This window comes from Paramormyrops kingsleyae, chromosome 17, assembly GCF_048594095.1.
Source record: "Paramormyrops kingsleyae isolate MSU_618 chromosome 17, PKINGS_0.4, whole genome shotgun sequence".
In the NCBI taxonomy this organism is placed as follows: Eukaryota; Metazoa; Chordata; class Actinopteri; order Osteoglossiformes; family Mormyridae; genus Paramormyrops; species Paramormyrops kingsleyae.
Window position 1 is genome coordinate 6,587,149 of NC_132813.1, and position 22,815 is coordinate 6,609,963.

Here is a 22,815-nt window from a genome sequence, read left to right on the forward strand (position 1 = left end):
GGCTTTGTTATTTGAAGAATTTATTTTCAGACAACAGGATTTTCCTGCCACTCCAATATAGTCCTTGCAGAGGTCTCCTTCTCAGAGGGATTTCAAAGGACTCAAATCCTGCGATGCCGGGATCGCAGTCTGATTGTGTTCTCTGTACTACTGTGAAATATTTAAGTAATTTACTTTCTTCCTTACCTGGGATAGTTTGGAAATATTGTGAATGACTGGTGGACACTTGGTGGTAATAGGCCTATGAGCAATTTCTTCATGTGACTGAAGCACACGCAAGCAGTGGATTGTATTGTTCCTCATTCTATAATTTGATAAATTAAAGCACACAGACAGGAACGTAACATAATTGTCATTGGAAGGAGACAAACCTCAAATAAACAACATATATGGTAAAGAAAAAGACAGTACTGCAATAAATCAGAAACCGAACATGAAGTAATTGAAATGCAAAACGGTAGGGGCAAGATTTAAGGTGCTTTCCAGTATTCTGCAAATGATGAGTCACTTTACTAACAAACATTTACGTTGAGGCTTTCATGTGACTTCTGCCACGCGTTATTATGTTTTTGGCTCACTCACCGGCATATAGAAATTATAAAGTGAATTCTATCTGGCGGATGATGAGCGGAATATTACCTGTTGGACTCTGCCTACGCTAAAGAGGATCCGCGCAAAGGACTACATCTCCCATGATGCACTTCGCATGATGTTACCAACAGCTGACAGACGGTAAAAGCCGATGTGAAATCTGCCAGTGATCGAGAGGAAGGATCTTTCGGCGCGACGAGCAGACAAGGAGGTCTAATCGTAATGTCAGACTAGTTGGCACGGCAGCAGCTGGGGTCGCTTTTGAACTCTCCACTTTTGACTGAAGAGAAATCTATGTTTTGTGTTTTACTGGCACAAGTTGCAAAGCGGACATCGTTATTGAGCTTTGCCGCATCTCTAATGTGTTTGCTGCTTTTAGTATTTATAGTTTAAGCGCACCCCCCCAAGCAGTGCCCAATGCCGAGGAATGGATAGCGTGTCTGGCAAAGGTGGAAAGATGGTTGAAAGTGATGAACAGCCGGAGAGGGCGAGCTGCGGTGGCGCAGGGATGGCCGCACTACACCAGTGCGAACTCATCCAGAACATGATCGAGATCTCCATCTCCAGCTTACAGGGGCTCCGGACGAAATGCGCGGCTTCCAACGATCTCACACAGCAAGAGATACGCACCTTGGAGGTAACAGACGGACGACAGCGGAGACATTTCAAACGCAATTATGTGCAGTGTCATGCATATGCGCTTTCTTTTTGCTGTGGGGTGCATCTTTATTTGATAGCGACAGCTTATCGCGTTTCATTTCTAGCAAAGGGCACTCTTAAAACCGTGGGATCGTCCACTGTACTTCTGTACCTAGACATGTGTGTGGTTTCTACCATATTATAAGTAATCACAACATGCTGTCGACCAAATAAGGGATACAGGCGGGTTTCTGTCTGTCAGGAAGAGACGGGCCAGCCTGTTATTTTGACCTCTTTGTGCAGCTGGTTCAAATAAGTGTACAGTCATTGTTCTTCTGGTAACGATTCGCTGTTATCGCTCATGTCAAATCCTGTTGTCCCCAGTAAAATGTTCCGGGTGTCCCGTTTATTTCGTGGGACACCTCCGGCCGAGATCGCCGTATATTTCCATAGAATAGCGTTTGTGCATCAGGTTTCCGTGTATCCGCAATTAGCCGAGACCCTAAAATATCAGGGGCTATAAGACTAGACGAACGCTTGCGAAAGTAAATGTTTTATTACATATATATATATATATATATTTAAAAAAAAAACCTTATGGAGTTAGCAGCCTCCAAACTCCGTTAAAAGTACCCCCCTGCAATTTCTGCACCTTGTGGCGGTTTGTATGCGAGGTGTGTGTGGCATGACATTCTATCTCTTAGGGCTGTAATGCGATGATATTGCTTGTTCGAGTTGTATGTGCTGGTTAGGATTACGGCGATAAAGTTCAACGTTTAAACGTGTGATCTGGGAGGGGTCATAGGTATGTACCGCAGACCAACCTGCATGCCATTTGCGTCAAGCAGACGTGATAATTAAAAGGCAAAGAAACAAATTGTTGATGGCCCCGTATACATATAGCATTAATATTTGGTAAGTGTGTAAATGCGCATCAGGCACATACATAATATGTGGGGCGGTTGCTGTTTAATTGCTAAATAAAAAATAAAGAGATATGATGACTGCAGCGTCCTTCAGGTTGATTGTCAAGCTTCTCATAACCCTTAGCTTTTGGTATGGGGGTGTAGGTGTGTTCAACGGTGACATTTCCGACGATGCTGGTGATTTGTCCGAAGAGAGGTGTATGGCTGATGTTCGTGATTACTCAGCCCTTTTTCGGCGTTGCATTGCACATTATAATAAACCGGCGTCTGCAGTGGCTGGATCTTTGATCGTAACCCCGGTTGCCCTATGCAGTGGTGATCCGGGCTGTGGATTTCATTCAGCAGCGGCGACAGTTGTGTATATTAGAGGTTGACTCTCGGTTTATCGTTTCTATCCTCCCTGTCTTTTTCTGCAGTGGAGTCTCGGGTGGGGGCGGGGGGGGAGGGGGTGCTGAAAGAATGGGGGTCAGTGGTCGAACAAGTCTGTACTGGCAAAAACTTGCTGCGCGGAGTCTTTCGGTATTGCTGGCGAACAGGTGCACCGAAACACCGGGAGGACTGCTTGAGACCCGTGAGCGGGGAGGTCGATCCCGCAAGTCCCACGATGGGCCGTTTCTTTGAGCTGACCTTAAAACACTACGGACGCCTCTGCACCCGTGTCAGCACTATGTGCATCCATGTTTGCAAAACGTGCTCTATTTATAGGAAATGAAAGGTATTTTTAATCACGGTCGGCGTGAGTTTGCAGGCGGATACCGTGATAGTTTCGGTGCTGACACATTGGTTTTCATTTGCGCCGTCTTGCATTTCTTATTACTGTATCATTTTTCCCGATTGAAATACAGAAATACAAACACGGAAATAATGTTATATTATACAATGTTGGCCTTTTATTTTATCAAAACGATTTTGGAAAAAAAACTCCCAAACTTGAGCAGAGTGCGGTTTTGGACATGTGAGTTAAAATATGCTTGTTATGGGAGTGATTTGGCACAAGTCTTAGAAACATAATGTTCTAGCGTTGTGCTATAAAATAAATTGTCTTCTAGTATAACCCGGCTGCAACTATCCCCATACTGGGATTTGAATAGAGCACTATTGAGATTGCTCTCGAAATCCCCTTTAAAATCCCTTTTGCTTTAGAGAACATTAGACGGTACTTTTTGTCTAAAAAATGGATTGTCAAATTTACAAATAGCCAAAAAAATAAAAATAACGGAGACAATTTACTGTTGTTACGGTATGTGTCAGTTGTGTCTATGCAATCTTAAAGTGTAAGACATCAATCTAATCTTTATTCAGGATTAAGAAAAAAATTCTTAAGTCTCTGCAAAGATGAGGCTCTTCTGTGGGCAGTTGAACTTCGTCTTGAACACTTTTGCCAAGACCAAAAGTCGATACGGAACCATTTCGTGTCCTTGTTTGCTGTTGTATGATGGGTAATTTGACAATTAGTGGTGATTTGGCTTCTCTGACGCCTAAGGCTTGTGATCGCCCCCCATGCACACATCAGAGACCCCTTCTCCTAAAAGCTGCCGCTTTCATTTCTGCTTTGTCTTCGTACAGGAAGTCTGTCCCCTACCTGCTCTCTGTAGCCCACCCCTCAGGGACCCCCCCCCCCCTCAAAACCTATGCACTTGGGGGGGGATAGGAAATGAAGGGGCGGGGCTTATAAAGGATGTGGATGACTCTTGCCTTCGCTTGGCGGGCTGTTTTTTATTTTTTTTTTCAGCAAGGCAGTTCGGCTCGGCTGCTCTCGCGTCTGCAGATTTAAGAACGCCACTGTGCAGCTCTTGCAGCTCTTGCAGCTGGCACAGGTGTTAAACAGATAAGGGTAGCAGCAGGGGAGACACGCACCCCAGAGGCCTGATCTCGACCCGCACAGGGGCAGCGGCTGCTAAGAGAGGTCGGCTCTGTCACCTGAGCTAAATAACTTTCCTGTTAGGCCCCGTCTTGCAAGGGAAAACTAACGATTGTCATGTGCTGAAAGACTGGATTGGCAGCACACACCAAGAGCTTAACTGCATCGTAATTGGTCCGTGCGATTGGCCGAGCGCTTGCCGTGGCCCTGCCTTTCTCCTGCCGTGATCCGGCCGGGCTCTCTCATGAGGGCCTGCCCTTAGGCTCCGAGAGCAGCTTGAGTTCCCGCTGGAGAGCCCAGGAAGAGCGCTTCACGAGAAAAGGACTCTCCCTCTCTACGGCTGAAGTGCCTTGTTCCAAGAGCAGGTCGCTCCTGAGTTTGACCTCTAGATCATGACCTTTGGGGAGCAGGGGCTGCTTTTGAGAAGGATTCGTAGTTATTGCCCGTTTTTTGGGCCAGGCCGGGTCTTTGGCCGTTCTGGGCATTTCGGTGGTCTGGTCACTTTCTCCCAGTCGCCCCTGATGTGTCTTTTATGAGGTCAGAAGTACAGGATGGCCTACTGGACGTTTGGACTGGTCCCAGTTTTGGATGAATGCCTGTCTGTTTCTCAATAGTTGACCGTGCTTGATTAAATGTAATGACTGGCAGACATTTCCAAAAACGCATCCATTTGTGGATTCAGGCCTGTTGGATTTTTTTTGTGTGTGAATTTCTTTAAATATTGAAACTGCCAACAAGCTGGGTCACAGAGGTTTATTTTTTGGACTGTCGGCACTTTTCTTTCGTTTTTAGAGCCTAAAAAACGTTCTTTGATGGAGAAAGGCGATATGGCATCGTTTGCCTGTTCTATTCACATCTCTGGCTGTGAGGGCAGCTTGCGGCTGGCAGAGCACACGGCGTTCTTGGTTTATGATCCCAGGGCTTTTTTTCTCATGAAGATGTAACAGACCCGGCACAGATGATAACGCATCTTTCTCTGCGCGTCACCCCGGTCTGCTCCGGTGGGGGGGGGGGGGGTTGCTGGATGCTTCGCAGAGTGCTATTGTGGCTGCTTCTATTTTTAGACGTCGCTCTTCCTACGCATTTTCGGAGCTGTTTGTTAAATAAGAAAAAAAAAAATCAAATGACGCTCAGAGGGAGACAGGAGGAGATGGAGGGAGTGAGGGAGGGAAAATAGAGAGAGAGAAGACTGTCGCTAAACAGGCAAGTGGTTTGGCAGCCCCTAGGGGCCTTGTAATCACCATTGATGAACAAAAGCAAGCCCCAAAAAGCCCCGAGAGTCGGCCTCTCTTTCTCTGTGTCTCTCTCTTTTTTTGCTTCTGTGTTTTTATCCCTGTAAGGGGCCCGTCTGTTTAGTGTGCTTGTCTGGGTGAATTGTGCGGGGTTAGGTTACAGCAACAGAGTACATTCCCCGGATTGTATTTTCATGGTCATCGGAGAAGACTAGGCCCACACATTACAATCATTGGCTCCCTTCAGTGTTGCGGAGAGATGAGGACGCGCCGTGTGGCTCCGGGTATTGTGTTATCCAAGTGTCAGGCTGAAGACAATACCGCTAAGCTGTAGGTACTGTCCTGGAAACCAATTTAATAAAGGTGAGACAGGGAGGAACTTGCTGGTGTTGGGTTTCTTAGCTGTTCTGGTCTCCACGAGTCTGTGTTAATTGTCTTCAGAAGTTGAGTGCATCTTTTGCAGACTCAGGAATAATCTGCCTCGCATCTCAGTTAGCATTTATACACTCACCTAAAGGATTATTAGGAACACCATACTAATACGGTGTTTGACCCCCTTTCGCCTTCAGAACTGCCTTAATTCTACGTGGCATTGATTCAACAAGGTGCTGAAAGCATTCTTTAGAAATGTTGGCCCATATTGATAGGATAGCATCTTGCAGTTGATGGAGATTTGTGGGATGCACATCCAGGGCACAAAGCTCCCGTTCCACCACATCCCAAAGATGCTCTATTGGGTTGAGATCTGGTGACTGTGGGGGCCATTGTAGTACAGTGAACTCATTCTCATGTTCAAGAAACCAATTTGAAATGATTCGAGCTTTGTGACATGGTGCATTATCCTGCTGGAAGTAGCCATCAGAGGATGGGTACATGGTGGTCATAAAGGGATGGACATGGTCAGAAACAATGCTCAGGTAGGCCGTGGCATTTAAATGATGCCTAATTGGCACTAAGGGGCCTAAAGTGTGCCAAGAAAACATCCCCCACACCATTACACCACCACCACCAGCCTGCACAATGGTAACAAGGCATGATGGATCCATCTTCTCATTCTGTTTACGCCAAATTCTGACTCTACCATTTGAATGTCTCAACAGAAATCGAGACTCATCAGACCAGGCAACATTTTTCCAGTCTTCAACTGTCCAATTTTGGTGAGCTCGTGCAAATTGTAGCCTCTTTTTCCTATTTGTAGTGGAGATGACTGGTACCCGGTGGGGTCTTCTGCTGTTGTAGCCCATCCGCCTCAAGGTTGTGCGTGTTGTGGCTTCACAAATGCTTTGCTGCATACCTCGGTTGTAACGAGTGGTTATTTCAGTCAAAGTTGCACTTCTATCAGCTTGAATCAGTCGGCCCATTCTCCTCTGACCTCTAGCATCAACAAGGCATTTTCGCCCACAGGACTGCCGCATACTGGATGTTTTTCCCTTTGCACACCATTCTTTGTAAACCCTAGAAATGGTTATGCGTGAAAATCCCAGTAACTGAGCAGATTGTGAAATACTCAGACCGGCCCGTCTGGCACCAACAACCATGCCACGCTCAAAATTGCTTAAATCACCTTTCTTTCCCATTCTGACATTCAGTTTGGAGTTCAGGAGATTGTCTTGACCAGGACCACACCCCTAAATGCATTGAAGCAACTGCCATGTGATTGGTTGATTAGATAATTGCATTAATGAGAAATTGAACAGGTGTTCCTAATAATCCTTTAGGTGAGTGTATCTGTGATGGGTTTTTTTTTTGCTGAAATTCAAGGGTAAGATGGAGCTGGAAGCTTCTTTAGCCCAGAACCTGGAGCCTTAACCATCTTGTTTGGAGCTGGAGAATATGAACGTAGACCATTAGTCAGTCCTGTTGGTGGATTGGCTCCCTGAACATTGGGAATCCTTGCTGAAAAGTTCATTAGGTGAGATGGTGTACTGGTAGTTAGCCGTCATTTAAGTTTGTCCCCTTTGGCTCTGTAATGTTGTGTTTCAGTCTGTTCATTTCCAAGCATGAATTCTGCCACCACGAGGTTTAAGGCTTGGTGACCCCGTGACTATCAGTTTCGGTCCTTAGGTCTATTTATAAGGCCTGAAAAGTCCCTCTCTCTTTCCTGCGTCTTCTGCCTTGCGGAGGGGTGGAGGGAGTGTGGGATCGCGGCAGCTGTGACAGATTACCGAATCCTCGTGCACGCTGGTGGCCACGGGTTAGTGGTACGTGCGCGACGATGGTGCGTGTTAGCAGAACCGTGCGAGGGCCGCTGATGGGCGTGGCCACCGGGCTCATATGTTGTAGCTATAGATGCCTAGAACGGGCCAGCCAATCATGCCAAGGCAAGCCTGATCACCATGGGGACGTGTCTGTTACCGTGTCAGTGCCGCCCCCCCCTTCCTTTGCGGTGCCGCAGCAGTTGGCACATGGATTGGCCCTCCTACAGTTTCCCGTCATGCAGGTTCCTGGGTCTCAAGAGTGCCCCCTACTGTTCGTCGGTATTTCACCCGATCCACCCTGGGCGAATAGGCATGTACTGGCTTGGTATGGCTTCTCAGTGCCTTGTCCCGTGTTTGCTTGTACTTGTGCGCTGACGCCCCTTTCCACCTCTCCCAACCCCCCCTACAGCTGCTCATTCTATCCTCTCCAGTGCTGCTTCCTCTCTTGTGTCACTAACAGACACAGGATGTAGTTTTGCAACACTTTTCGTTAAAACCCAAAAAACCAGATTCATTTGTTCCGTTGACTTGCAGTGTGTTGACCAGCTCCCTTCCGGGTGAATAACAAACAATAAGTCACTAAACAATAAATGTCAGGTGGCACAAACAAAGTATTATATTTGCCTAAATTAATAAAGAAACTATTTAAGTGTACACAGCTCATCAAATAATGCTGTTTCCTATTTGTTTTTTGCATTCGTGACTATTAGTATTAATTACGATTGTGCCCCATTTCAAATCAAACAGGCAGTCTGCTTGGACACCTGCGCAAACTTTTGTGCTTGGTCTCAGGCTTATGCATACAATTTCAAAAACAAAGAGTTTATCGTATTTCAGTGTTTTTATAGTTTGTACCACCTGACATGCAAACAATGAAAAATCTATCCGTGGGTTGATAATGGTAATTTTTGTCAATATTTAAGTTAGATCTACTAACTCTTTTCTGCACCGAGAAGATCACTTGGGTCTTGTTTATGATGTAACGTCTGGTCCACTGCTTTCTAAAATGACTTAAATAAAAGCCCCCTCTTCCTGGTTGTGTTGCCTGGCATTTGAGGTAATGTAAATTTGCAGACAAATGTTTATGTGTTATTTTAATGGTTTTAAACCACAGTATTTTGCAGCTCTTTATAGGTTTAAAGGTTTTGCCAAGCTATATTAAATGTTTAATTAAATTATAATACTATATAATACTAATGATTAAATTACTTAAATACCAATTTTAATAGTTTTCTTCCTCTTCTCATTTATTCGGACAATTGCCCCCACCTGGCATTTTTGGATTTTGAATTTCAAAAATGTTGATAGTGTATATATGTGAATGTACTGAAAAATATACTAACATTAAAGAGGTTTTGTACAGTAATGCTAGGAATGATATGTATTTATGAAAGCATTTAAAACACATATTTCTGAACTATTATGTGAATTCATCCCCCCCCCCATCAACCAAAATAACCTATAATAAACCATTTTCTTCCTTGCAGCAAGTATCAGTCAGTTATTAGGTTAACGATATCTGACTGAAAAGTCATTCTAATAATGCCCAGTTAAGACTCCTAATTAATGTTAGCTTATTTTACTTTTTTGAATATTAGTTTTCTTCCCAGTGTTAGTAAGTCGGGCTGCCAGGCAGGAGTTACAGTCGTCATTCCTGCGTTACTGTTGCTCCGAAGCAGCCGGTCTTGCAGCAATTTGCATGCTACACTTTCATCACTTCTTATATTGCTGGTTAATTGCCTTCTCCAATTAAAGGGCGTCGCTGCTTCGTTTGGGCTTCTGTGTCATCAAACTGAAAGGTGATTCACGTGTATAAAGTGAAACCACAGGCTGGCATCTCATTATAACCTGCAAACGTGTCCTAACTTGTGCTCCTTAACCTTAAGTTAAAACCTCGCTCGGTAGGCTGTCTGATTTTTGCTTGGTTTATTCGTTTGTTTGGTTTGTTTACCTGGTTTGTTTGTAAATAAGCCTTGTGTTATTGGTGGCCTCCATTTCCCTCCCTCTCTTCCACTCCCTTCCGTGTCCTGCCATCAGATTATATAAAATGTTGAACTCGGAGCTTAATTCGGTTTTAATGAACCTCTGTGAGGTGTCAGCTGTTTTCTGTGGTGCGTGCCCCAGCGGGGGCATGAAACCATGGTACGGTGCCGGGCACCTCAAGGCCAGAGGATTTGCCCGATATTTAACTGTTAGCGTGCTCCGGGGTGGGGGGGAGGGGGGGGGTCACGTGTCTCACTAACGCACACAAACGCGAGAGTGCATATACAGACCTGAAGAATAGGTCTGCTGGCTTCAAAGGCCCCTTGTTCCATTAAGCAGAGCTGCTGAAACACTTTATTACAGTCAATTGTTATTATTTAGGTGCATTACAAGACTTTCCCAGACTTAATCCGCTTAATCTGCTTAATCAGCCTAAGCGGGCCGTCACGGTTCATGAGTGGGTCAGTGCATAGCTTCCGTGAAGTGATTCCTCTGCCTTCTGCATCAATGTGAAGGAACCGGTGTTGATCTCCTGGCACCCCAGAAGTTTGGGAACAAGATATGTCTCTGACAACCAGTCAGTGAAACTTTTTGACCATACACGATACATTCCACAGTTTTTTTTTTTTTTTTTTTCGCCAGAACGCACTGAGAGGTTAAATACTTCTGAGTGGTTCCCATTAAAGGCTATTTAAAGAAGGATCCATCCATTTTCTATACCCACCTTGTATCTCTCGGTTGCCCTGGGAACGCCTTGGTACTCCCCCGGAGGAGCTGGAGGAGGTGGCTGGGGAGAGGGAGGTCTGGGCATCCCTGCTTAGACTGCTGCCCCTGCAACCCGACCCCAGATAAGCGGCAGATGATGGATGGATGGATGGATGGATGGATGGCATTTAACCTTAGTATGTTTTTGACTGTTGGGGGGAAAACTGGAGTCCTAGGAGGAAACCTGACAATGACACCGGGAGAACATGGATCTGGGTCAGAGACTCGGAACAACGCTCCTACAGCTGAGAGCCAGTGTTAATCACTGCGCCGCCCCTTTAACGAAACACTCAACCCTGAATATAGGCTTAAAGAAATGCATATAAGTGAGGTTTTAAGCATATGGTTCATACACCTTGCTGATAGCTGGTTATGTTAACTTGATAAATAAATTCATGAAGCAATTATTGCATATGCTAAACAGGAATGCCTTTAAGCTGGAAATGTATCTGCAGACTTAAAATATTGATGATCCCTAAAAAGGGGTAAATTCATTTGAGACATATTAGTCATGTAAATTTATTTTAGGTGTAATTTCCATGTATCTCTGTCATTAGCAGATGCATAAAAAGATAGTACTCAAAAATGGGACAGCAGTGTCATAGTTTCCACAAGTTTGGAAGAAAAGTAAGCCGTAAATTTTGGGTAAACTTTGACACCTCATAGCACCGCAAAGCGTTCTAATGTCGTCCGAGTCTAGCCAGAAGGTCGCCGGAGTCTCAGCTAGCGACGGACCTGCACGTCACGCCGTCTTTTGTCCCCCCCCCCCGTCAGCTGGCTTTTCTTGCCGGGGTGGGTGGCGGCTTCCCACGTGCCGCCGTCATCGGGTTCTGCGTATTAATTGTAGGTCGATTTGTGGTAGGCCTAGAACTCACAGGTTTGTGCGAAGTGGAACGCGGATCGAAAGTGTCGATTAGTCTTCGCAAAAATAAGCCGTGCTGCGGCTTTGGATAAAAGCGGCTTCTAATTAAATGTATACATGTATAAATTATTTAACAGCACTGGGAGAGTGTTCCACATAATGAAATGTCGGCATTTATTTCTATCTCTTTTATCGCTGTCATTGCATCTTAAATGAATAGGTCTTTGGAAACATTTGTTTGGTATTTTGGTGAACGTGGGGGGTTAGAAAACTGACTGAAAGTGATTATATGAATATGATGTAAGTCTGCGAGTGACTGTGTAATTTGTATAGTATGATTTAACGTGATATTTCTGGGCCTCCCACAGATTTAGGTTTAGTTCGTTTAGTTAGGTTAGTTTACAGGTATCCGTACGTTTTCTCTTGCTAGATAAGGAGATGTATCATACTATCTTGGTTGTGTGAATAGGACTGCAGGCTTGTTCTTACAAGGAGGTGCACACAGAGCTACTGTGGCGGCAGTAAATAAGATTGATCTGTCAGGTGACCAATGACGTTTGACAAATTTTTCTGCCCATTCTATGCTGTCCAATCACTGACCCATACACTAAAAGTAGGCGGTGCCTCCTGAGGCACTGAAAGAGCCGTTGTCTATAATAAAACTTCTCTTGAGATCATGATTAAAGAAGGACCATCAGAAGTATGTTTTATACATGAGGGCAGAAACTTGTATTTAGGATTTCAGTTGAAAGCTCTGTAGCGTTCCTTAATTCTCCATTCTCACGCCGGGGTGTGGAATGCGGGCCAGGGTGTCAGCCAATGGAATCGACTGTTTGTTTTGCTCACGTGGTACTTTCTGGAAATGTGCACCTCTGTGTTAAAGGGGAAAGGTCTGCATTCTGACCACTCGCGTCAAATCGAGACTGGAATGAGTGAAGGGGAAAATGGGGTTTGGTGTTGGAGGGTGGGGGATGCCAGGAAAATTCTGATCTCTGAGTAAACAGACCCCCACCCCCCCCCCTCAGGGTTGATGTGCTACTTTGCCTGTCATTTGTTTTTACCAGAAACAGTGGAATTAATTTTTGCACTAACAAAATGACCCAGAGGTGGGGCATGGTAGGCCAAAAGGTCAAAAGGTTCCACCAGGCCAAAAGTGAAAGGGCTGTAGACGTCGCTCTGCCTCCTAACAAGGTCAAGTGGCCCATCTATGCCTGTCGTGTCATTTTATCAGCTTTGTTCTCCGTTGCTGTGCGTGGGGTCCCTGTGTCTCAATTGTTCCGCTCACTGTTTGGTGCCGCTCTCTGCTCATGTCAAAAGATGGTAGATGTAACATCACGGAAAAGCCCTGCCATTAGCAGCCCGAAAAAGGTGTCTGTCCACATTCTGGTCGCGATTCGGAGAATTGGTCCCGTGAGCTGACGAGTCGCAGAAGTCCCGCCTGCGTGGGTGTGAACGTTTCTCTGAGAGAGCTTTCACCAAGAACACATGTGGGCTTATGTGTTTTTACTTTATCAGTTAATCATTGTTCATGGCACCAGGGGGTGGGGGGAGGGGGGCTGCATGTTTACGCCGCTGTCATGGCTGTTTGCCGTAGCTCGCTGGGCTAAGCAGTGGTGGACCTTGTCCGTGAAGGTCAGGGACCCGTCCCGCAGCCTGAGGTTGCCCCGAGCGCTCCTCCGTCGTCCTGGGGCCCGCCCCGATCCAGGGCTCCCTCGGCGCATCCTCCATTACACCATCAGCTTCACACATGGCTGCAGTGGGTGTTGGTTTCAGTCTGTTGATTAAAAGTTGCACGTTGCTAAGTGGATGCGACATGTTGCGTTCCGAGCCTGAGCCCGTATTGAATAATCCTGCCCGAATGCGACTTCAGTTTGACCCGGAGGTCACGTATACATATAAACGCTGAAATTTACAGTGAGTCCGATGAACTGAGCTCCCGAGATTTTTATCTGCTCTCATGGACACCAGCAACATTTAGTTAAATACATATATACTTCATTTGTTTGATTCTGAGATGAGAGCTGCAGAATCACAGGTTTGGCAGCCTGAAATCCCACAGGCGCTGAGGGGACGGAAGGGCGGTTGGGCACCTTTCTTTAAGTAAGCTGCATATTATACAGTGAGAGTGTTTCAGTTCTTTTCTAGCTAATTTTCTGCTTTTGAAAGGTTTTGGGACATCAAAACCATTGTAGGCACAAAAAAAATCTAGGGGTGGGGTTGAAATGGAAAGATTGGCTCTGTGGTCAATTGTTGTTACTCGAGGATGATTTGTAAGTGAATTATATGTCTTGTTTAGTCCTTTGGATCCTTTTCTGTGAGCCTTTGAATGAATGCGACGGCTGCGGTTTGGTGTGTCGCATTAAGGGGCTTAATGTAGTGAGGACAGTGGTCCCAGTTGGGTCTGGGTTCTGTTAGCACCTTGTAGGTAACAGACTATGAGTGACACAGGCTGGGACCTTACAACGGGTCCAGGACTCGGCGTTGTCCACATGCCAACGAGGTATTTTACCCCCCACACACAGACACTTTCTGCAGTCCCCTCCCTGACCGCTGTAATGGCCTGACTGGTGAACGGAGGACAGGCGAAAGATGGTGATAGTGGTGAAACAGGAGAGTGGCCTCTCTTGGTGTATTTGTGCCCCCATCAGCCGTTTTAGACGGCCATGCTACGGTCCTTGTATATTGTTGGGAGGGGGGGGGGTGGTTGCCATGTTCTTACCTGGTTAACAGGCTTGGTTTCCGCTATAAGGTTAGTGGGTCTGGTTAAGAGGACTTACTGATTGTGCTGGGATGTTACTCTCAGTACTGGGGCTTCACTCTGAGTATTGAGAGTATTTGATACACAGATACGGGGTTCCCTACCCATCAGCACAGGGTTCTCCTGCCCCAGGGAGGTTAGAGTCCTTCAAAGTTGACCTGATGTGTGCAAATGAGTAAGCAAATGTGGGGGATTCTTGAAATATGCAGCAGTTTCTTCCAGAAGCTTCCATTCCAACAGGAGGTGCAGCAATGCTCGAAGGCCTGGCCGGACTGGGCACTAGTTACATAAACGCGGGTGTCCTTGTAGCCTGTGGTTTCGCCTCTGTTGTTTCTTCGAGTCTTCGAAGGGTTATTCTGGGGGGACGCTCCTTAGTGACGGAAGCTTCTGTCAAATCGATGACGCATTTGCTGTGGCGAAAGACCTCGCCATCACTTGACCGGATTAATCATATCTGTCCCGGACCCCCCCCCGGGGTGGAACAGCCGATAGGGGCGGGGCCTCAGGTCGCCGGGACCCACACAGCCATCGCTCACAACGTCTTTTTGTTAGCGATAGCATAGAGCCCTGCTATTTCAGGCATGTAAGCTACAGGAACCAATGGGCCTTTAAGAGTGATCACTCGTGTCAGGAAATCCCCGTGTGGTTTAGCGTCATTCTTCAGAATGCCCCCCCTCCCAAGAATTGCGCTCCATCTTGCTTTATCTCTCTCTGCTCCATCACCCTATTGTGTGTGTGTGTGTGTGTGTGTGTGTGTGTGTGTGTGTGTGTGCGCGCGAAAATACACACACACACACACACACACACACACACACACACACACACACACACACACACACACATACATATATATATAAATGTGATGTTTTCTTTTTCCTCTTCGCCCTCGGTGCTATAAATAGCCCCTTTTCTTACGTAAACAAAAAAGACGGACTTTTGAATATTTTCCACATTAATGATGACATTCCAGCAAGCACCACCGAAGAAGTTTTTTGAATCTGTTCTGTTTGGTGCCATGGGGGGCAGGGGAGGGTCCTGGTCCTGGTTCTGACCTGGTTTGACCTGGAGCAGAATGGTACAGCTTCTGCACCCTCATCCTCGTTTCGGTTCCACATTTGCAGGGGGAAAAAAATGGGCGTTCGTTCATTGAAAAAAAAAGAACAAACTTCAATAGTTTCCATCTATATGGTGTTTTTTTTTTTCCCTCAGTGGTTTGAGATCCATTTTTTTCCCACCCCCCCAAACACTAGAGTTTTGTGATGTGTTCTCAGCAAATGGATCCTATTTGTAGATGCTACAGGCTTCAATTGTTTGGGGTTGGGGTTTGACGATGCTGGAACAGGCTGACCTGGGGTCTCCGGGTGCTACAAGGCAGAGTTTGTCCGAATCCTGAGGAAGTCCCTAATCCCCTCTTTCCATGTTTCCGTGAAGGAAAAAGTGACTGAATCAGATTAGGTTGGGGGGGGGGGGGGGGGGGGGCGGTGAATCTGGGTCCCCAGGTCACAGAGCTAAGATAAGACTCCTCTAGTTTCCATATCCCAGAGCTATGCCCCCCCCCACCACCAGTGGGTCGAAGGCTTTCTGTTGAGTCTGTTTTTTTTTGTGTCACGGTGCCTGTCACCCGTCGTGAGAACATGCCGCGCTGCAGGGCCACAGTGATGACGGCGGCGGGGAACATTACGCACGGCGCGATCGCGTCGCCCATTAGCTGGCACACTTTATTGTCATTGTTCTTTAATAAAACCGCACCGGGCCAAGGCAGTTCTGGTTAATTATGCTGAGGTACAACCACACCCGCTGCCTGGAATTGGCGTGTTAGTCTTTTGTCCGTAACCACCTCCCTACCTAGAATAATAAAGATTTAAATTAGTTTAGCTCGTTGGTAGGTTGCCGCGTGCCAGTTTACGAAGTCCTGCTCTAAATAGAAGTGGTCCAGGAACTAAACTGAACCCTTTGCACCCCCCTCCCTTGTTTGCGGCCCTCTGTGTTTGTGGGGAGTTCAGGAATGGACCCCATCGTGGCCTCCCAGTGTCAAATCCCACCTGGTGGTGGTGAGGGGGTGTTCATGAGTGTGTATGTGTGTGTGTGTGTGTGTGTGTGTGTGTGTGTGTTAGCTGATAAACGGCCACCTCTGTTCACGCCTTGGTTTGGTGTAGGCACTCGAGTCACATGCACCCCAGCCGGTGTCGAGAATGTTTCTGACTAGCCCCGCCCAACCCCCCCCAACAACCCAGCACCCTCACCTGTTCATGGGAGCTCGGTGTAACAGAGCCAGCAGATGAGGAGAATGATAAAAGACACCGAATCCCGGAGCACTTTAGCAGAACGAAGGTTGCCCTTGTCTGGTGCAAACCAACACCCTCTTGTTTTGAGGTTTATTCATAGCCCTTGTGTACATAATATCGGCCCCAGGGCATGCTGGGAAGGAGGCCTCCATTCAGGTGTTGAAAGTGCAGCTCAGACTTAATGAACCTCACCAGGTCCTGCTGTTTCAGTGCAAACCCCCCCCACCACCACCCCCCTCTCTCTGGAGCTGGAATCCCATTAGCATATTAAGGAGGAAAAGGAAAAAGATGTTCTACCCCCCCCCAGAACCAAATTACAGAAGAAAAAACTAATGTGGTGTTTTTCTCATGCATGCTGAGCACCTCCTCCTATTTTCTTCTGTCTGGTGTGTTTGGGGAGGGGGCCGCTTTGTGTGGATTATGTTAGTGTGATTACTCAGTCCACAGTGTCTGCCCACAGTGTCACCAAGCCTGACGGTCACTACAGCCTGTTTTACTTTAATTAGCCACGTCTTTTTGCTTCTTGTGAATTAAAGTGGAATTTTCCAGAAGGCAGTCAGGTCACTGTCAAGTTGATTTGGAACCCGTGACCTCAGCTCGCCCACGTTTAGGATTGGGAACCGTCCCCACGACGACCTGTCACGGGGTGGACTGAAGCTGCCGCAGGGCGCCTGGGGGGGCAAGGTCCTCCTGAACACTGTCCCACCCCATAAAGGACTGAGGTGTTCCTGTTGTCCCCTAGAGATGATTTGGGCATTTCTTATGGATGCTGATGTCATTTTAGGGAAAATTCACATGCAGGACAGAATTTAATTAACAGCGGTGACATATGCATAGGTGTGGTCGCGTAGATGAAGACAATAGTAGAAGCGATTAATGAGTTTGATTCCTGGGAATCGTTTACTTGTAGGTCTTTGCCTTGAGCGAGTAGACAGATGGGGATTGGAAACAGCATGTGACTCCAGAGAGGAGTGGTTAGTTTAACCTCACTGTGAACTGTGTGCTCAGTAGCCCTGTGATGTCACTAAGCCCCACCCTTCCCCCCATCCATGGCCAGAGCGCTCTGATGACACTTGGTTGCCATGGCAGCGGTACGGACGCCCCCGAGAGAAGGGTAACTCGCTGTTCTCCTCCATATAATAACAGCTATTTATAGACAGCCCTGTTTGCCGGAGGGGAAGGCAAAGACATGGGGGGGGGGTTAGAAAATCCAGCCTGATTCTTTACTCTGTGAGCCACAAATTCCACATGTTTATTTATTTAATTAGCAGTCTCAGTTTGTTAATTGTTTTTTTGGCGTATTTAATTTCTGCATTTGAGGGCAGTGGATGGGTGGGGGGTAATTGTCCTTGTTTGTGGTTAGGTTTGTACCCCCCCCCCACATTTCTTTAATGTAACAAGACAATCCCAGGGGCGTTATCCAGACAGCTGCGCAGATTTCAAGGAAATGGGTGATTTTTAATTTTTTTGCGCCTTTCTCGGCGTTGGGGATAGGCCTGTCCTGCGCTGGGCGGGTGCACCTGCTTGGGGTGATGAGGGGGTGCGGTGTTATGGGAAACGTACCAGAAAACCAGGAAGGGAGACGTATGTCCGTGACCAGTGGCGGTGTAGAGGACTGGCATGGTTTCAGAATTACGGAGACAACATGTCTCCCACGTACAGAATGGATCAGGCCGAGACTGGTGGCGACGGACATGTCTTTCATTGTTTGTTTTTTATTTCTGCTGGTGTATACCCAACACTATAGCATGAAGACAACCCCAAGGGTGACCAGGTCTGCACCAGCCGTGACGTTGGGCCGGGGGGGGGGGGCGCAACCTAAGAGCCTAACGTTTCATTTATTCAGAGGACGCTTTTATCCAGAGCGACGCACGATTGACAGAGTTTGGTCAGCCAGTCGTTGGAGCGATCGCAGCGAAGGGCCTTACTCAAGTGCCCAACAGTGCCATCGGTTTGCCAGCCCCAGGATTCGATCCAGCAACCTTCCGGTTACAGCCGTGCAATTTGAACCCAGTGAGCCACACGCTGCCCCCATGCTGGCTTGTATAGGGTGACCAGATAATCCATGTCAGGGAGGACACTTTGAGCTACTTCAGGTTTTACGGGATACTTTAAAACCGAAAGGCTTCTGTGTTTGCCTAAATAGTTATATGTTCTTTTGTCATTTGACTGGTTTGTTTCTTGGATTGAAAGACACGTCCAGCGGATGCACATTAACATTAGTGACACCTGCTTGATTACAGGAGACTGACCAATCAGCACACAGCAAGAACTCTGTGCTTAAGTGAAATTCAGGTTTTTTTTTATTGAAATGGTAGTTTACAAATCCTGCCCTAGATCAATGTGTCCTCCCACATGTTTTTTGGGAACATATACACTGTTCTCATCAAATAACCGCTAGTTACTTGTCTATGTTTACAAATTGCTTATCTGGTTTATCAGACATGCGAGCTAAGCTTGCTGAGCTAATCTGTTTTGCTTTCGTTCTTTCGATCCTTTTGTTTAGAACCTGTAGGCTTCAGCCTATATGAAATTACATTGACCCACTTTTTATATGGTATCTGTACAGTTCTATAAAATAGTATATTGTATATAAAGACCTGGACTATAAATGGTGTCCGGTTTTGAAGTGTTTATTGTTTATTTAATTTTTTGAATCAATATAAAATAATGTAAATATGGTTTGTGTTTTTATCCATCTGGCAGTAGTGGCCCATCTTGTGGCTTACACTGTCCACCCATAGTGCATTGCAGCTGTGCGGGGGGAGGGGGGGGGATTTCCTCAACAAACAGCGGAGGTTGTTCCTTTCGCTGACGGGTTCGCGCGATACGCCCTGACTGTTCTGAGGAAGAGCCTTTGCTCTGAAATGCCAGCAGCTTGCGTCTCCCCAGTGTCAAGCAGGCCTGCAATTGCCTTGCTTACCTGCCGTTTCTTTTCCCCTCCTGTTTTTTTTTTATTTTATTATTTTTATAACGGGGGGGGCGGATCATTCTCTTTTGACTGAAGGTGCAAATCTCACCAGGCATCTGGGTGAAAGTTCAAGCTGAAAATGACTGTTAGACACTTTGAACCATTAGCAGGCTTTTGAGTGTTTCATGGTAAGTATCTACAACTGATTTGTATTTTTCTGAACGAGATCAGCTTGGGGAAAAGGAAAAGGTTGCCCCTTCAGGATGTTTCTGACCTTGAGGAAGTTGGTCCCTCTCCTTGCTTTGCTCTAATTTGTTTGAGCGATTGGTTTCATATTCAGTTGTTCTTGGCCACACTGTAACTGTCCAGATTCCTGAGTTTATCATAACTGAAATTCTCGTCTGTCTGTCCAAGTCTGGTACAGGATCCCCGCAGCGTGCAAAGCACCGCAGGCCTCGCAGCTGAAAACCTCACTCCTATCTGCTAACTGATCCCCCCCCCCCCATTTCTGTTTTGTGACATGTCGCCGCCTGCAGGTGAAACTGATGAAGTACATCAGCAAGCAGCTACAGTGTAAACAGAAAGTGCCGGACAGCGAGAGACCCCAGGGTCTGGGAAGCTACCCCCGGCTGACTGACTGGCTGCGGACTGTCAACCTGCGACCTGAGGTCATAGAGGTACTGCTGGGGGGGCGGGGGGTCCGGGCAGATCAACCGCTTACTGGTGCAAAGACAGTTAGCAGAGAATTTGTAGCATGGCGGATGAGTCATCATGAGGTCAAAGGTCACCCGGCAGTAAGCCAGTGGGCCTGTAAGGGTGTCAGCAGGTGCTGGGTGGTTGGTTCTAACCCCATGCCCATGGCCTCTGCGGTGCTCTCGTCAGAGTTCCGTGGCTCTTCTGACTTCCACAAAGGAATTCTGACTTCACTGACAAAGGTTGTCTTTGTGCTAACAGACTCTGCGCCAACCATCTTGTCCTCTGTCCATTGCATTGTCTATGGCAAATGTTCATAGGCTTTATTTATACTGTAGTTTCAATTCTGTTTACCAAATATTCATACTTGTCTAAGGAGAGTTTATCTAAGCAGAGAAAAGTCTAATTTTGCCTATAGATGGCCGTTGCTACTGAACAAACGTTAATGAGGCCGCAGCTTTGTGATGGTTTTAATTTAAAAATTGTATCATTTGGACGTAAAATCCATCTATTGTTTGATGGGCTGAAGTGGCTCTTTAATTACTGGCTTGCTAGTAGCGCTGGTGAAAGTGGGACGATAACTTTTAAAGGGCTTCTTTTAACACCCAGTGCCTGGTAGGAGTTCTGTAACTCTGACTCACGCTGCTCCCTGCCTTACTGACAGCAACCGGTCTTTCTGGGATTACAAAATGAGCGTGACAGTTTGACGGGGCCTGTGCCAATCTCCTGCTGGAGGCATATATCACTAACATTAACATTAGTGACACGCACAGGGATCCGGGATCCTGAGCTGCCCGATTTGAGATTCCCACAAAGGTTTTCGCTCCAACTTGGTGTCAGTTGTTGATCTACAGTACACTGCAGCGGTCAATCATTTATCTGTATATTTGGGACCATTGTGTGTTGTGTTGGATTAAAGAGGTGATATACTGTAGCGATATAGTAATTGTAATGTCGAATACTCTTTGAGATCCTCTCTACAGACAGTCTAATTATGGTGAGCATTGGCCGATTCCCTTGGGACGGGACGGGGTGGGGTGGGGGGGGGGGTAATTCGGAGCTGCTTCCCAGCACAGGAAATGACTGTGTGGAAAACTGGGTATTTGTGTGGCTCTGACTGAGTCACAGGAGGAGTTGTTGTCCCCCCCCCCCCCCCACCACCACCACTCCACCTCTCCAAGTCCTTCTGCCGGTCACCATTCAGCCGTTATGCCAGTTTGACTTCAGCTTAAAGCGAATTACCGTTTTCCCCGTGCGTGTGAACCATGAACCATTCACACTGTAGACCTTTTGAGGCGGCACGCTCGTGCTTTTTCGGTGTGTTGGAACACGAGCGCGTTTTGGAAGGAGCGACGATGTTTGTTGTCACATAAGCAGTTGTGTTTCCACTGTTAGATGCACGCGGCAAGCGCCTTCGTGGGCCCCTTCACACCTCGCTCCACCTTCATGGTTTTTCGGGTCAGCTCTGCAGGGAGGGAGGGGTGGATTTAAGTGAATGAGAGAGGCTCAGGTGGGGCACAGGAGGGGGCCGACCCCGGGGGAGGACGGGTGGGGTGGAAGGAAGGTAAGAAAGTGAGAGACTGCAGGAATCTGATAAGAGGGAGGTGGCTGGGGTGCAAGGCCAGCTTCTCCACCTTGGGTCACCACCGTCGTTATTGTCTTGTGTTTTACTGCAGCACTTCGTGTTAATGGAACGTTGTCAAAGGGGCGTGACGTCGGGGCTAATGCGTCCCAATGCATCACCCCTCCCCAGACTAACAGGAGTGATGTCCCTTTAGCTGGTGCATTAACGCGTGATGGTGAAAGGGAAAAGATGAATGTAGCAGATCTTCTTACAGCGTTGCATCCCTGTTTCTTCAATGTTCTGAAGTACCTCCCGCATTCTGAATTTGCACCCACCGAGGGGTTTGACTTTGGGTGCATTGTCCCCCCCCGCCCCCCCAATCATATTCCACAGTGTGGTCACATTCCTCATGCTGTAGGCCACTCCCCCAACACGGAAGCACTTCTATTCCGAGAGAATTTGTCAAGTCAGCCTGACGCCTAAGCCCCTCCTCCACAAACCCCACCATTTTTACACCCCCACCCCCACCCAAGTGAGCAGGCCCATCCGTCACCCATCTCACCCCCTTTCTGGTCACGTGACCTACGTGGGCGTCTCTCCCTTGCTGGTCCAGACGTGCTTTCTGGTTCCTTCCTATGCCAGCTGACGCATCCCCCCCCCCCCCCCATCGCAGTTCAAAGCGGCGCAGGCAATGCGTCTCCGTGACTGTGTCGCTGGCAGCGCCGTGGCATTATAAGTGCCAATAGCATGGTTTTAATCATCCTTACAGCATTGTTTATGGTGTAGGCAGTTAGGAATCCGCTAGGTACAGACAGGACGGGGCCATTCCTGGCCTTAGGATTAAATTTATACGTCCCATTTTCTCCCATAAGCCGTGAGCCTAAGTGGACACAGGCTCATGGATTGGGGTGCGACCAGCTGGCTCTCATTAGCGTTCAGTTTGACATCGTTGCTACATTTACATTAATTCATCTATCTGACGCTTTTGTCCAAAGCGACTTACAGTGGAAGGAAGGCTTACGGTTTATGTGTGGTCTGTGGGATTTGAACCTACAGCCTTTGTGTTGTTGGCGCTTGTTGAGTTACAGGGACTACAGCAGTATTTTTGTGTCTTTGGGTCTCTGTGTTTGGGTCCTCGTATCTGCCCGGTGTGTCACTGAGGATGACTGAAACGGCACTGAACCCGCACCCCACCTCCGTGACTAATGCCCCCCTTTCATCAGGCCACGTCTCCCAAGCTGAGAATCTCAAGTGCCGTGAACTGGATTGTTCCCGATACTTGTGAGCTGGGTGCTTTGTGGGCCAGACTTGTCAGGAACGAACTAGATTCATGACTTTCTTTTTTTTCCATTTCATTTTGTTTTGTAAGAAAGGAAGAGGGTGAGCTCAGCAGTGCTGTGAATGGTGGGGGAAGGGGTGGGGGGTGGGGGCTAGGTCAGGTCACACCAGCACTGGCAAGATGACGACACAACAGTCCACAAGCTGTGTGCGTGTGTGTGTACGTACATGTGTGGGGAAGACGGGGGCAGAGAGGAGTAGGAAAGGGG

General features: G+C 47.3%; 1 protein-coding gene across 6 annotated transcripts in view; it reads left to right on the forward strand.

The window, feature by feature from the left end:
• The first annotated feature begins 734 nt into the window (after positions 1 to 734).
• Positions 735 to 22,815, forward strand: part of LOC111849919 (kinase suppressor of Ras 1-like) — a 36,458-nt gene continuing 14,377 nt past the window's right edge. For 4 of the 6 annotated variants that reach the window (XM_023823225.2, XM_023823230.2, XM_023823228.2 and 1 more), the window contains exons 1-2: positions 736 to 1,228; positions 19,548 to 19,688. In XM_023823225.2, coding sequence (XP_023678993.1) covers positions 1,019 to 1,228; positions 19,548 to 19,688 — 351 coding nt within the window. In that variant the 5' untranslated portion in view covers positions 736 to 1,018. Of the gene's footprint in view, positions 1,229 to 19,547; positions 19,689 to 22,815 lie in introns of all 6 variants that reach the window. The other 2 variants (XM_023823227.2, XM_023823226.2) reach the window with 1 other exon arrangement.